Consider the following 14,826-nt stretch of genomic DNA (forward strand, 5'->3'; position numbering starts at 1 on the left):
CGATGGTCTTGTAGCACATTCCAGCCTTGTGTAGGTCTACAATCTTGTCCCTGACATCCTTGGAGAGCTCTTTGGTCTTGGCCATGGTGGAGAGTTTGGAATCTGATTGATTAATTGCTTCTGTGAACAGGTGTCTTTTTTACAGGTAACAAGCTGCGGTTAGGAGCACTCCCTTTAAGAGTGTGCTCCTAATCTTAGCTCGTTACCTGTATAAAAGACACCTGGGAGCCAGAAATCTTTCTGATTGAGAGGGGGTCAAATACTTATTTCCCTCATTAAAATGCAAATCAATTTATAACATTTCTGACGTGTTTTTCGGGATTTTTTGGTTGTTATTCTGTCTCTCACTGTTCAAATAAACCTACCATTAAAATTATGGACTGATCCTTTGTCAGTGGGCAAACGTACAAAATAAGCAGGGGATCAAATACTTTTTTCCCCCACTGTAGGTCATACATATGCTTTTTCATTTGAAGCATCTTGTGGCTTCTTTTTTTATGTCGATACTATCAAAACATTTTGACATATGTAAGTCAACAGTGAGATACGCAAGTCAAACTACATCAGTCAACATTTTGAGATAGTAGATCATACAAATACAATACGTTTTTTCATTTGTAACATTGTGCGGTGATTTCACAGGTCCCAGAGTGGTAGAGGGGAAATTGTTTTCCTGGGGCCAAGAGTTCCTGATCTGGTAGACTAACCTAACCAGGTAAAACTCTGAGTATGAAATAGTAATAAATCAGCTGTAAAAAACGGTTTTATATGGGCTATGATGGGACCAGATTTTTTCTAATTAGGTTACATTTACATTTTACATTTACGTAATTTAGCAGACGCTCTTATCCAGAGCGACTTACAAATTGTTGCATTCACCTTATGATATCCAGTGGAACAACCACTTTACAATAGTACATCTATATCTTTTTTTGGGGGGGTAGAAGGATTACTTTATCCTATCCCAGGTATTCCTTAAAGTTGTGGGGTTTCAGGTGTCTCCGGAAGGTGGTGATTGACTCCGCTGTCCTGGCATCGTGAGGGAGCCTGTTCCACCATTGGGGTGCCAGAGCAGCGAACAGTTTTGACTGGGCTGAGCGGGAACTGTGCTTCCGCAGAGGTAGGGGGGCCAGCAGGCCAGAGGTGGATGAACGCAGTGTCCTTGTTTGGGTGTAGGGACTGATCAGAGCCCGAAGGTATGGAGGTGCCGTTCCCCTCACAGCTCTGTAGGCAAGCACCATGATCTTGTAGCAGATGCGAGCTTCAACTGGAAGCCAGTGGAATGTGCGGAGGAGCAGGGTGACGTGAGAGAACTTGGGAAGGTTGAACACCAGACGGGCTGCAGCGTTCTGGATGAGTTGTAGGGGTTTAATGGCACAGGCAGGGAGCCCGGCCAACAGCGAGTTGCAGTAATCCAGACGGGAGATGACAAGTGCCTGGATTAGGACCTGCAACAGGGTCGTACTCTGCGAATGTTGTAGAGCATGAACCTATAATTACATCATTTAGCAGACGCTCTTATCCAGAGCGACTTACAGTAGAGTGCATACATTTTATTACATTTTAAATACTGGTCCCCCGTGGGAATCGAACCCACAACCCTGGCGTTGCAAGCGCCATGCTCTACCAACTGAGCTACAGTGGGCTACAGTGGGACTATATGATAGGTTATATGATAAAACAAAATAATAAACTCCTGGAAAACGTCCTGGCCCTAAGGAGGATAAAATCAGTATAAACAACTTTTTTTTAATGGGGAGGCAGGTAGCCTAGTGGTTATAGCGTTGGACTAGTAACCGAAAGGTTGCAAGATCGAATCCCCGAGCTGAAAAGGTAAAAATCTGTCGTTCTGCCCCTGAACAAGGCAGTTAACCCACTGTTCCTAGGCTGTCACTGAAAATAAGAATTTGTTCTTAACTGACTTGCCTAGTTAAATAAAAGATAAAATATGCAATATATTTTATTAAACCTAACCAAAAGTGCTGGGGCAAATGCCAGATCGCCCACACGTTTGCAGGCAGCCCTGCTGTGCTGATCTCTGATTTCCAACATGAAGAGATGGAAATCGCCACAAGATGCTTCAAATGAAAAAACATAATAGAGTTATTTTATTTTCGGCAGGAATGGGCTTCCATATATAACAGCTCAACTTCTCAGTGAATTTACCCACGTTTTCAGTTGCAAATTCCTTTTACCACATGTAGCCTGATTTGCATGATATTGATAAAAATTAAGCATGGTTTACTATAATGTTGTAAGGTAGGCCTACTGTATTTTTATATTCGTATTAGCAGGATAATTGTTAATTCTTTGATAGGCTAACGTTACTTGATGAAGGCCTGTTGTTAGCTTTAACTAGCAGTAACGCTGTGCTTTTGTCGTGAATCTAAAATGTAATGAGTGTACAGATGAGAAAATAAACCCTTTAATTGTCTGCACATGCTTGTGAATTGTTGCATTATTCAAGAGTGTAATATGGTTTTGTAGCAATAATTAACTGTATAATATGGTTGATGCATGAAGAGTTGCTTGCTTAACTTTAGCTAGCAGCTAGCTAGATAGTAAAATAGTTTGCAATGCTTAGCCACTTGGCAAGTGGCTACAGTACTTTTAGCTGCCAAGGAAAATTGTTAACTGAACCCTCTCTCGGCTCGTGATATTCTAGTCGCTAATGGGAATTGAAACGTGTATGTAAATTGAAATTTTGTCCAGATAACTCTATTCAGTGAGAATAATACCAAAGAAAAAGAGGATGAGAGAAGAGCGGTAGAGAGAGGAAAAGAGGGGAGGGGACAGGGGAGAGAGGGGCAGAATGTTTTCATTATGTTCACTATAAAGGTGAAGTCTGGGTTTTCAGCACCTCTAATAAACCAGTCATTATACAGGGACAACCAGACTGTGTGTGTGTGTGTGTGGCTGCTTTGGCAACAAAGGTTGATGACAGTCAATAACCTTTGGACTCTGGTGAGGAGAGGAAATGGGGTAGAGGGGAAGGGATGACAGGAAAATCATTAAGCAAAAGAGAAGGAGAGGGAAAGAGAGATGGAGAGGGAAAGAAGTCAAAGTGGTAAAGAAAAAGAGCAAGAGGGAATGAGGAGAGGAAGACAGAGACCGTGAGAATGACAACTAGGGTAGGGAAAGAAATGACACAGAGAAGGAGATAGACAGAGAGAATGAAAAGAGAAAAAGACAGAGAGGGAGAGAGAGATATAGAGCACAAGTAAGGATAAAGAGAGCGGGTACAGGAAACCAAATGTTATTTTTCACATGTGTCGAATACAACAGGTGTAGACCTTACCGTGAAATGCTTACTTTACAATCCCTTAACCAACAATACAGTTAAGATAATAGAGTTAAGAAAATATTTACTAAATAAACTAAAGAAAGAGACCGTGAGAAAGAGAGGGATGAGGAGGGGGAACAGAGGAGTGGTGAGAAGCAGAATACTTATGTCAATCCCAAAATGCTTCACTTCACGTCTGAGTTTGACCTATGACCTTTCTCTCTCTTTCTTTTCCCCTCTGGCTCAACCACTCCTTCCGTCTCCATTCATCTCTCCCTCTCTCATGTTAACACTGTGTTTCACTAAGTGGTGTGACTCGCTTAGACAAACAGTGGCAGGTTTCTTCCATTTCCTCCCTCCCTTCCTCTACATTTCTCACCCCTCTGTGAGACTAATGGTTTGATTCAGTGGGTGGTGTAACTCTTTAACAAACTCTTTTCTCCCTCCCTCCTTCCTAACTTATTCACTCATCATGTCATTCCCTCTGTCTCTCCCTTCATCTCTTTAATCATAAAGAACATTCAGAAGCCTATCTATCTATGATAGACATTTCACTTTCAGATAATTCACTAGAGCTGCATCCCAAATGCTACAATATTCCCATTACAGTGTATTCCATTTGAACAAGGCCCATTTAGGGAATATGGTAGTATTGCACGGTAGGGGTCTAAATGTTAATCGAAAATGGGATTGTTAACGTTAAGAACAATCCCGCCCCAAAATTATGACGCAGATGCAGTAAGTCAACAGCATAGTGGGTTAATTTCCGCAACATCTAAGAGCAAGGCTCAACTTTTCTGCTGTTTTGGTGCCCTGGCTACCACGATGTGATTACTGGAAGCGAACCTGTGCACACGTGCAGATACTGTGCGAGTGCGAAGTGTTGCATCTCGCTCATCTCAATATCCTAGCCTATTCATTGATAACAGGCCCTGATTTACTGAAGTTGCGAGGCAATGCAAGCCAAGAAATTGCGAGATACAGCATTCCATTGCGATATACAGCTTTTGATTGCCGATAGATAGGCCTAGTGCACAGTTCTGACTGTCTCCCTGATGGCCGACCTACCTATACTATTCTACTCCCCTCTCTTTTCGTGTCAGCTTACAGCTGACAGTTTGTTATAATATGCAAACCATAATGCAAAATAAGCAAAATAAACATTATTAATTCACTTTAAAAAAACTATCGGTTTCTCTCTCACATCTCTCCTAAAGATAATCCATTGTCTCAGCGAACTGATTGTGTGTGAGAATAGGGCTCCAACTGGCCACCGCCCTTGTCTCATGAATGTCATTACTGGTTAATGAGCGATTAACCAAAATGTTTATTTATTTATTTATTTAAATGTCCGACATCCGTTAAATTAATTGAATTCCATTTTGTTTGTACTCAATGCCCACAATGCGCAATGTCTCTAGAGCAGTGGAGGCTCCTCAGAGGAGGATGGGGAGGACCATCCTCCTCAGGGAATTTCATAAAAATAGTGAAACATTTAAAAAAGTTATTTTTAGATAAAACTACAGTACCAGTCAAAGGTTTGGACACACCTACTCATTCAAGGGTTTTTCTTTATTTGTAGTATTTTCTACATTTTAGAATAATAGTGAAGACATCAAAACTATGAAATAACACATATGGAATCATGTAGTAACCAAAGAAGTGTTAAATCAAAATATATTTTACATTTTAGATTCTTCAAAGTAGCCACCCTTTGCCTTGATGACAGCTTTGCACACACTTGGCATTCTCTAAACCAGCTTCATGAGGAATGCTTTTCCAACAGTCTTGAAGGAGTTCCCACATTTGCTGAGCACTTGTTGGCTGCTTTTCCTTCACTCTGCAGTCCAACTCATCCCAATCCTTCTCAATTGGGTTGAGGTTGGGTGATTTTGGGGCCAGGTCCATCACTCTCCATCTTGGTCAAAAAGCAATTACACAGCCGGGAGGTGTGTTTTGGGTCATTGTCCTGTTGAAAAACAAATGATAGTCCCACTAAGCACAAACCAGATGGGATGGCGTATCACTGCAGAATGCTGTGGTAGCCATGCTGGTTAAGTGTGCCTTGAATTCTAAATAAATCACTGACAGTGTCACGAGCAAAGCACCCCCGCACCATCACACCTCCTCCATGCTTCACGGTGGGAACCACACATACAGAGATCATCTGTTCACCTACTCTGCGTCTCACAAAGACACAGTGGTTGGAACAAAAAAAATCTTCAAATTTGGACTCATCAGAGCAAGGGACAGATTTCCACCGTAACACTTGCTCATGTTTCTTGGCCCAAGCAAGTCTCTTCTTATTATTGGTGTCCTTTAGTAGTGGTTTCTTTGCAGCAATTTGACCATGAAGACCTGATTCACGCAGTCTCCTCTGAACAGTAGATGTTGAGATGTGTCTATTACTTGAACTCTGTGAAGCATTTATTTGGCTGCAATCTGAGGTGCAGTTAACTCTAATGAACTTGCCCTCTGCAGCAAAGGTAACTGTGGGTCAACCTTTCCTCTGGCGGTCCTCATGAGAGCCAGTTTCTCAAGCGCTTCCTCAAGCGCTTGATGATTTTTGCGACTGCACTTTAAGACACTTTCAAAGTTCTTGAAATTTTCCAGATGACTGACCATGTCTTAAAGTAATGATGGACTGACGTTTCTCTTTGCTTATTTTGAGCTGTTCTTCCCATAATATGGACTAATATGGTATTTTACCAAATAGGGGTTGTATACAGAAGATAGATGTATTGTGACAAGATAGGGCTGATTGGCTCAAACACATTAAGGAAAGAAATTCTACAAATTAACTTTTAACAAGGCACACCTGTTAATTGAAATGCATACCTCATGAAGCTGGTTGAGAGAATGCCAAAAGTGTTCAAAGCTGTCATCAAGGCAAAGGGTGGCTACTTTGAAGAATCTAAAATATAAACATTTTTGGTTACTACATGATTCCATATGTGTTATTTCATAGTTTTGATGTCTTCACTATTATTTTACAATGTAGAAAATAGTCAAAATAAAGAAAAATCCTGGGAATGAGGTGTCCAAACTTTTGACTGGTGCTGTAAATAAATCTTGCATATCTTAATTTATTTCAACAATTAACTAATATGTGTAACAATGTAAGCAGTTCATACAAAGGATTGTTACCTATAACCAGGATTGGCATTACAACAATTACTTTTTTGGCAAGCAATTATTATTTTGGCAAGCAATTCTTGTGATTCCTCCTATATTGTCCCTAACATCATTGCCCCATAGCAACAGATCTGGGATACATACACTCATACACACTCCTCACCCTTCCCCCACAAACAACCACAAGCTCAGATGTTCAACAGTTGTTCCGAGCCCAACTCAATGTGCGAATGCATATACAGTTGTAGCAGTTTGAGAAGGCATGCAAAATTTAGCAAGAATGGGGAGATTTGATTAACCAATGTCAAGTTGATGGAGCTCAGATACAACCCCTTCCCCTGAAACACACACATGCTGGTCTCCCGCTGTGACCATTTTCCCAAGCATCTCTGTGCAGTCAGACCATCTGATCATTTTGTGCCACCAGGGCCACAATAATTTGCCCCCTCTCTGATTGTCAGAGTGTGACCGACTCCCCATGGGTTACTGCAGCTAGTGTTGCCAGCACTGCCACTACCTAGGTGGGGGCACAGCACTGGAATTCCAACCATCTATATACAAGGTCGTCAAGGTTCTCATTAGCAGCTTTGAGAAATTCCTTATATATTGTGCTCAACCATTTGGGGGCTTTGACTTTGTTGGACCAACCCTGCCAGGCAGGCTCAGACTCTTGAGGGGGCGGTGCTGCTTTGATCGCATTTATCTTTCTTGGCTGCGTATAACCTCACCAGGATCTTGACCTGACTGTGGTTCGGCGTCATAAGCAACTTCATTGGGCTAATGCTCACCTCCGATGGCCACTGGCATCCTCCTCTCCACCCTCTCCGAGTTGGGCATCTCCGGCGCGGCCCACGCTTGGATTGCGTCCTACCTGACAGGTCGCTCCTACCAGGTGGCGTGGCGAGAATCTGTCTCCGCACCATGCGCTCTCACCACTGGTGTCCCCCAGGGCTCTGTTCTAGGCCCCCTCCTATTCTCGCTATACACCAAGTCACTTGGCTCTGTCATATCCTCACATGGTCTCTCCTATCATTGCTATGCAGACGACACACAATTAATCTTCTCCTTTCCCCCTTCTGATAACCAGGCGGCGAATCGCATCTCTGCATGTCTGTCAGACATATCAGTGTGGATGACGGATCACCACCTCAAGCTGAACCTCGGCAAGACGGAGCTGCTCCTCCTCCCGGGGAAGGACTGCCCGTTCCATGATCTCGCCATCACGGTTGACAACTCCCTTGTGTCCTCCTCCCAGAGTGCTAAGAACCTTGGCGTGATCCTGGACAACACCCTGTCGTTCTCCACTAACATCAAGGCGGTGACCCGATCCTGTAGGTTCATGCTCTACAACATTCGCAGAGTACGACCCTGCCTCACACAGGAAGCGGCGCAGGTCCTAATCCAGGCACTTGTCATCTCCCGTCTGGATTACTGCAACTCGTTGTTGGCTGGGCTCCCTGCCTGTGCCATTAAACCCCTACAACTCATCCAGAACGCCGCAGCCCGTCTGGTGTTCAACCTTCCCAAGTTCTCTCACGTCACCCCGCTCCTCCGCTCTCTCCACTGGCTTCCAGTTGAAGCTCGCATCCGCTACAAGACCATGGTGATTGCCTACGGAGCTGTGAAGGGAACGGCACCGCCATACCTTCAGACTCTGATCAGGCCCTACACCCAAACAAGGGCACTGCGTTCATCCACCTCTGGCCTGCTGGCCCCCCTACCTCTGAGGAAGCACAGTTCCCGCTCAGCCCAGTCAAAACTGTTCGCTGCACTGGCACCCCAATGGTGGAACAAGCTCCCTCACGACGCCAGGACAGCGAAGTCAATCACCACCTTCCGGAGACACCTGAAACCCCACCTCTTTAAGGAATACCTAGGATAGGATAAAGTAATCCTTCTAACCCCCCCCCCTTAAAAGATTTAGATGCACTATTGTAAAGTGGTTGTTCCACTGGATATCATAAGGTGAATGCACCAATTTGTAAGTCGCTCTGGATAAGAGATACTGTGACGAGATCCTGAGGCCCATTGTTGTGCCATTAATCTGACGCCATCACCTCATGTTTCAGCATGATAATGCACGGCCCGATGTTGCAATGATCTGTATACAATTCCAGGAATTTGAAAATGTCCCAGTTTTTACATGGCCTGCATACTCACTAGACATGTCACCCATTCAGCATGTTTGGGATGCTCTGGATTGAGGGTGTACAACAGCGCGTTCCAGTTCCTGCCATTATCCAGCAACTTCGCAGAGACATTGAAGAGGAGTGGGACAACATTCCACAGGCCACAATCAACGGCCTGATCAACTCTATGCGAAGGCGATGTGTCGGGCTTCATGAGGCAAATGGTGGTCACACCAGATACTGACTGGTTTTCTGATTCATGACACAATTTTTTAAAAAGGTATCTGTGACCATCATATGCATATCTATATTCCCAGTCATGTGAAATCCATAGATTAGGGACTAATGAATTTATTTCAATTGACTGGTTTCCATAAGAACTGTAACTCAGTAAAATCTTTGAATAGCTGCATTCATATTTTTTGTTCAATGTAGTTAGATTGTTTTTACCAAAGTCAAATTGATTGTATGATTGCATAATTGATTAATTAATGCACACATAGCTGTCTCTGAAAAATGTTGACATAAAACATTTCAAATGTAAAGATATTAAACTCAAAAGATGACCAACGATTGAACAGAGCAGTACCTGAGTTTATCTGTCTGGATCAAGTGCCATTCTGTGACTTGGCTAATATGCCTTATTTTTTTGCTATGGTATCGTTTTGGTGTCGAGTATCGTGACGGTATCGAGTATCGTGATGGTAAGGCTGGTATTGGTTTCGAAGTAAAAATTCTGGTATCGTAACACTAGAATATGGTACCATCAGGTTCGCATTCTAGGGAGGTTCTTGAGTCCAGAGTACACTAAACTGTACTGTCCAGGATCTGTGTGTCGTGTGTGTGTGTGTGTGTGTGTGTGTGTGTGTGTGTGTGTGTGTGTGTGTGTGTGTGTGTGTGTGTGTGTGTGTGTGTGTGTGTGTGTGTGTGTGTGTGTGTGTGTGTGTGTGACAGAGAGAGACAAGGGTTCAGGATTGAACTCACAGAGGTATTTGGTGCAACAGTATGTAGAGGTTCTCTCTCTCTCTCTGTTACACAGAATCATTTTTACTGAATTCAACTGTGATTGATCTAAATTGAGGAGCAGAGTGGATAGGGTTGAAGAAGAGGGAAAGAGAGGGAAGGGTGGGAGGGATGGGGGAAAGAGGGAGGGAGGGGGATGGAGGGAGAAGGTAGGGAGGGCTGGGAAAGTAGTTTTGGCTCCAGAGAGCACAACAAGCTGAGACAGGAAGTAATTCAGAGTGAAACACACACCACACACACATTGACTAACTGTAGGTGGAGAAATGTGCTGCATGTCTTTCTACAGTGTGTGTGTGTGGGGGGGGGGGGCTGGTATTAACTTGAGGCTAGATTCTCGGCTCTTTCCCATTTTCTCAAATCAGATGTCCTTATTTGGGGTCTGAACAACGTGAAATGTTGCTCTCTCACATTCCCTCTCTTTCCTCTCCCACACTCCTCCTCTTTCTCTGACACTTTTTTCTCTCTTTCCTACTACAAGTTAGTCTCGTCATATCAGCTCTGTTTCTCTCTGCAGAGGGAGAGCGAATGAGGAAGAGATATAGGAGGCGAAAGAGGGAGTGGAGAGATGTGCACATTGTCCCTTGCAGTTCGCAAAGTTAATCACAGGCCTAACAACTTCCTGGGAATTCCCTCAGAGAAAGGAGGAAGAAAGAAAGAGGAGGAAGAGAGGAGAGAGAGAGAGGGGGAGAGGGAGAGAAAGCAAGAAAGATAGATGAAGTGAGACTGAGGAGGAAGAGAGAAACAGAGAGAGAGAGAAGAAAGAGAGTGAAAGAGTGAGAGAAGGAATGTAAATGCCATCCAGGACCTCTATACCAGGCGGTGTCAGAGGAATGCCCTAAGAATTGCCAAAGACTCCAGCCACCCTAGTCATAGACTGTTCTCTCCAGAAAGCGGTACCGGTGCGCCAAGTCTAGGTCCAAAAGTGTTCTTAACAGCTTCTACCCCCAAGCCATAAGACTGATGAACAAACAATCAAATGGCCACACAGACTGTTTACATTGACCTCCCCCCCTTTGTTTTTACACTGCTGTTACTCACTGTTTATTATCTATGCATAGTCATTTTACCCCTACCTACAAGTACAAATTAACTCGACTAACCTGTACCGGTACCCCCTGTATATAGCCTCGTTGTTATTTTATTGCGTTACTTTTATTTTTTACTTTAGTTAATTTAGTAAATATTTTCTTAACTCTATGTCCTGAACTGCATTGTTGGTTAACCTGTTAGGGCTAGGGGGCAGCATTTGCACGTCTGGATAAAAAAAATGTACCCGATTTAATCTGGTTACTAATCCTACCCAGTAACTAGAATATGCATATACTTATTATATATGGATAGAAAACACTCTAAAGTTTCTAAAACTGTTTGAATGGTGTCTGTGAGTATAACAGAACTCATTTGGCAGGCAAAACCCTGAGACATTTTCTGACAGGAAGTGGATACCTGATGTGTTGTATTGACTTTAAACCTATCCCATTGAAAAACACAGGGGCTGAGGAATATTTTGGCACTTCCTATTGCTTCCACTAGATGTCACCAGCCTTTACAAAGTGTTTTGAGTCTTCTGGAGGGAGATCTGACCGAACAAGAGCCATGGAACGATGATGTCCCATTAGACACCTGGCGCGAGTTCATGTTGGGTACCCTCGTTCCAATACGTTATAAAAGAGTATGCATTCGTCCACCTTGAATATTATTCATGTTCTGGTTAAAAAGGCCCTAATGATTTATGCTATACAACGTTTGACATGTTTGAACGAACGGAAATATATTTTTCCCCTCGTTCATGACGAGAAGTCCGGCTGGCTTAGATCATGTGCTAACAAGACGGAGATTTTTGGACATAAATGATGAGCTTTTTTGAACAAAACTACATTCGTTATGGACCATTGATACCTGGAAGTGACATCTGATGAAGAGAATCAAAGGTAATGGATTATTTACATAGTATTTTCGATTTTAGATCTCCCCAACATGACGTCTAGTCTGTATCGCAACACGTATTTTTCTGGGCGCAGTGCTCAGATTATTGCAAAGTGTGATTTCCCAGTAAGGTTATTTTTAAATCTGGCAAGTTGATTGCGTTCAAGAGATGTAAATCTATAATTCTTTAAATGACAATATAATATTTTACCAATGTTTTCTAATTTTAATTATTTAATTTGTGACGCTGACTTGACTGCCGGTTATTGGAGGGAAACGATTTCCTCAACATCAATGCCATAGTAAAACGCTGTTTTTGGATATAAATATGAACTTGATAGAACTAAAAATGCATGCATTGTCTAACATAATGTCCTAGGAGTGTCATCTGATGGAGATTGTAAAAGGTTAGTGCATCATTTTAGCTGGTTTTATGGTTTTGGTGACCCTGTCTTTGACTTGACAAAACATTACACACAACTCTTGTAAATGTACTGTCCTAACATACTCTAAATTTATGCTTTCGCCGTAAAACCTTTTTGAAATCGTAAAACGTGGTTAGATTAAGGAGATGTTTATCTTTCAAATGGTGTAAAAAAGTTGTATTTTTGAAAAATTTGAATTTTTACATTTATTTGGATTCAAATTTGCCGCTCTTGAAATGCACCTGCTGTTGATGGAGTGCACCACGGGTGGCACGCTAGCGTCCCACCTAGCCCATAGAGGTTAAGGGCTTGCAAGTAAGCATTTCACGGTAAGGTCTACACCTGTAGTATTCAGCGCATGTGACAAATACATTTTTATTTTATTTGTAGTCTATTACTTCTGTCTGTTTGCAAAAATATTTTTTTCCTATTGACACCATTAAAGCAGTAAAATGCTTCAGGCGCCCTCCTCTAAAATACTGACAATGAAACGTAATATATCTCTCTCACACACACAGTCCACGGTTGCCAGGCAAGGAGGGGTGAAAATACATGGAAGAGAGAGTAGGGCCAATCCAGTGGGGAGATCTGTGGAATTTCCCGTAAAACATATTTGGGTTGTCTTGCTTTATTAAAATACAAAAAAATATTGTTTCCAGACTAACAACCTTCTACCTGAAACAGGAAGTACTAAAATAGTCCTAAAATGTCTTAAATAGAGTTAGGGACATACAAATGTGGGTGTTTCAGCCTAGGCTACATGTCGACATGGTTTGGAAGAGTAGGCCTATGGAATGTTCATTCAGAAACTCAATTCACAAAGTCTGTCTCTCCTATGTTGAGATAAAAATTATAATTCACCCTGTGTCATTCCATTGACTCCCACTGTCTATCGAAATCCCTTGGGAAAACAGTGACAAAATGGTGCTAGAACAAAACAGAAAGAGAGAGGAGGCCAAAAGTGGGAAAGAAAAAGGGCTTTGGTGGATAGTTGGGTTGTCTAAAAGACCTGAGTGGTGGAAAAACTTGCTTGACAAGAATTCAAAGGAGAGCAGAGCTAGGCCGATCTATTGCAGGATAGGTATAGGTATGCAGGACAGTCCGAAAGGTACATCCCAAATGGCAACCTATTCCCTATATAGTGCACTACTTTTGACCAGAGCCAATAGGTCAAAAGTATAGGGCAAGAGTCCCCAACTTGCGGTCTGCGGGTGATTTTATTTGGCCCCTCAAGAGATATGTGTGACCATATATAAATGTAAGCAAGGTTTGAAATGATTGTTTTAGGCAAATATTACATCTGTTTGGGCAGTCTACAAATTACTTGTAATTATGTTCCAGTCTCCTGACCCTCCACTCAACAAAATATTTGTCCTGCAGCTAAATCTAGTTGATTATCCCTGGTATAGGGAATAGGGTGACATACCTACCTACAGCCTCTGGACTGCAGTGTCTAGAATAGTAAACTCTAAAGTCCACAAAGTAAGGATGTATCAATGAAATCAACTATGCTACTATTATTTTATAATGAATGCAACTTGAACACTTGTGGTGGGGGGAAAACGAGAAGAAAACTAAATGTAGGCTATAACTCTCTCTCACTCACTCACTCACAAACAAACAAACACGTTCAGAGCCACTAGGCTATATAACTACTAACCTCATCCCATTTGATAAACTTGCTCCCCCGTTTTAGTATGTCGTGAACCGACACCGGTTTGAGCTGCAGAGCGTGGACTCCTGGCTTCGCCCCGGCCATGGCTCCGGGTCAAAGCCGTGTGGCAACGCCTAAACTCCGGCTGCGGTGACCTGCCCTCGTCGGTGGTCCTTGGGGCTAAATCCTTTTCCGGGGTGAGCTGTGACTTGCAACGCTGGAAGTTGCTGTATGAATTAGAAACTACGATAACTTGGTTCCTAATAGCCAAAGTTTGCGTATTCAACTATCCTAAAATAGTTTTAAACGTCACAAGTTGAGAATAGTCGAGTAGCTACGTTTAATATAGGTCAATATATAGTTCGTTCATGTCTCGTTTAATCGCGTTGTATGGCTGGATAGATCCCTTCCTTAATTTCTTCCTTCCTTCCATCCGCCTATTATTGTCCCCCTCTTGCTTTCCTGGAACTTTCTCTTGTTCACACTCGTCCCCCCCGGATTCTTATCTTCTCTTTCTTCCTTCATGTTTTCTAGAAAGGGGGAGAGCAGAGGACAGACAGAGCGAGAGGAGGAAGGAAGGAGGGAGGGAGTGAGGAAGATAGGGAAAAACAGACGGGGAGTGTTCTCTCTCTCTTCTATCCTTCTCTTTCTCTATCTTCTCTCCTTTTCAGTCAGACATTCGACGCGGTCATTCCATGTGGTATTTCTAGAGGCATGTTCTGTGCGTTGGGGACTTAATACAGAAGATGTGACAAGAACGTTGGCGTTTGTAACACTCTCAAACTGCCAGCTAACCCACATTTTTGTTGTTGGGCAAAGTTATTTTCTCATGCATGCAGCCTCCTACAACACCTGTAAAGAATGTCAGCTATGTGCTGTAGCATGTCTTCTAGGTTCAGTCTATACAGAACAGAGAAGTGTGTGTGTGTCTGTCAGACATATCAGTGTGGATGACGGATCACCACCTCAAGCAGAACCTCGGCAAGACGGAGCTGCTCTTCCTCCCGGGGAAGGACTGAACGTTCCATGATCTCGCCATCACGGTTGACAACTCCCTTGTGTCCTCCTCCCAAAATTGTTGACACTTTTCAGCAAGTTGCAATCATGAAATACAGATATAAACAGTTTTTCACAAACAAGGACTAAATCATGTTTGAGTCACTCTGTAAGTACAATTTTGCTGTACTGCTTAATCAGGATGATAGGAACACTGTTGACACTTTTCAGCAAGTTGTAATACAGAAATAAACA

The 14,826-nt window shown here is 42.8% G+C and overlaps 1 protein-coding gene across 1 annotated transcript in view; it reads right to left on the reverse strand.

Moving 5' to 3' along the window:
• LOC100196045 (phospholipase C, beta 3 (phosphatidylinositol-specific)) overlaps positions 1–14,093 on the reverse strand; it is a 47,401-nt gene extending 33,308 nt beyond the window's left edge. Inside the window, 1 exon segment of the mRNA NM_001141074.1 lies at positions 13,582–14,093. Within this exon segment, the coding sequence (NP_001134546.1) occupies positions 13,582–13,680 (99 nt within the window). The 5' untranslated portion in view covers positions 13,681–14,093.
• Positions 14,094–14,826: the final 733 nt, after the last annotated feature.

The sequence above is a fragment of the Salmo salar genome, chromosome ssa07, assembly GCF_905237065.1.
Source record: "Salmo salar chromosome ssa07, Ssal_v3.1, whole genome shotgun sequence".
NCBI lineage: Eukaryota > Metazoa > Chordata > Actinopteri > Salmoniformes > Salmonidae > Salmo > Salmo salar.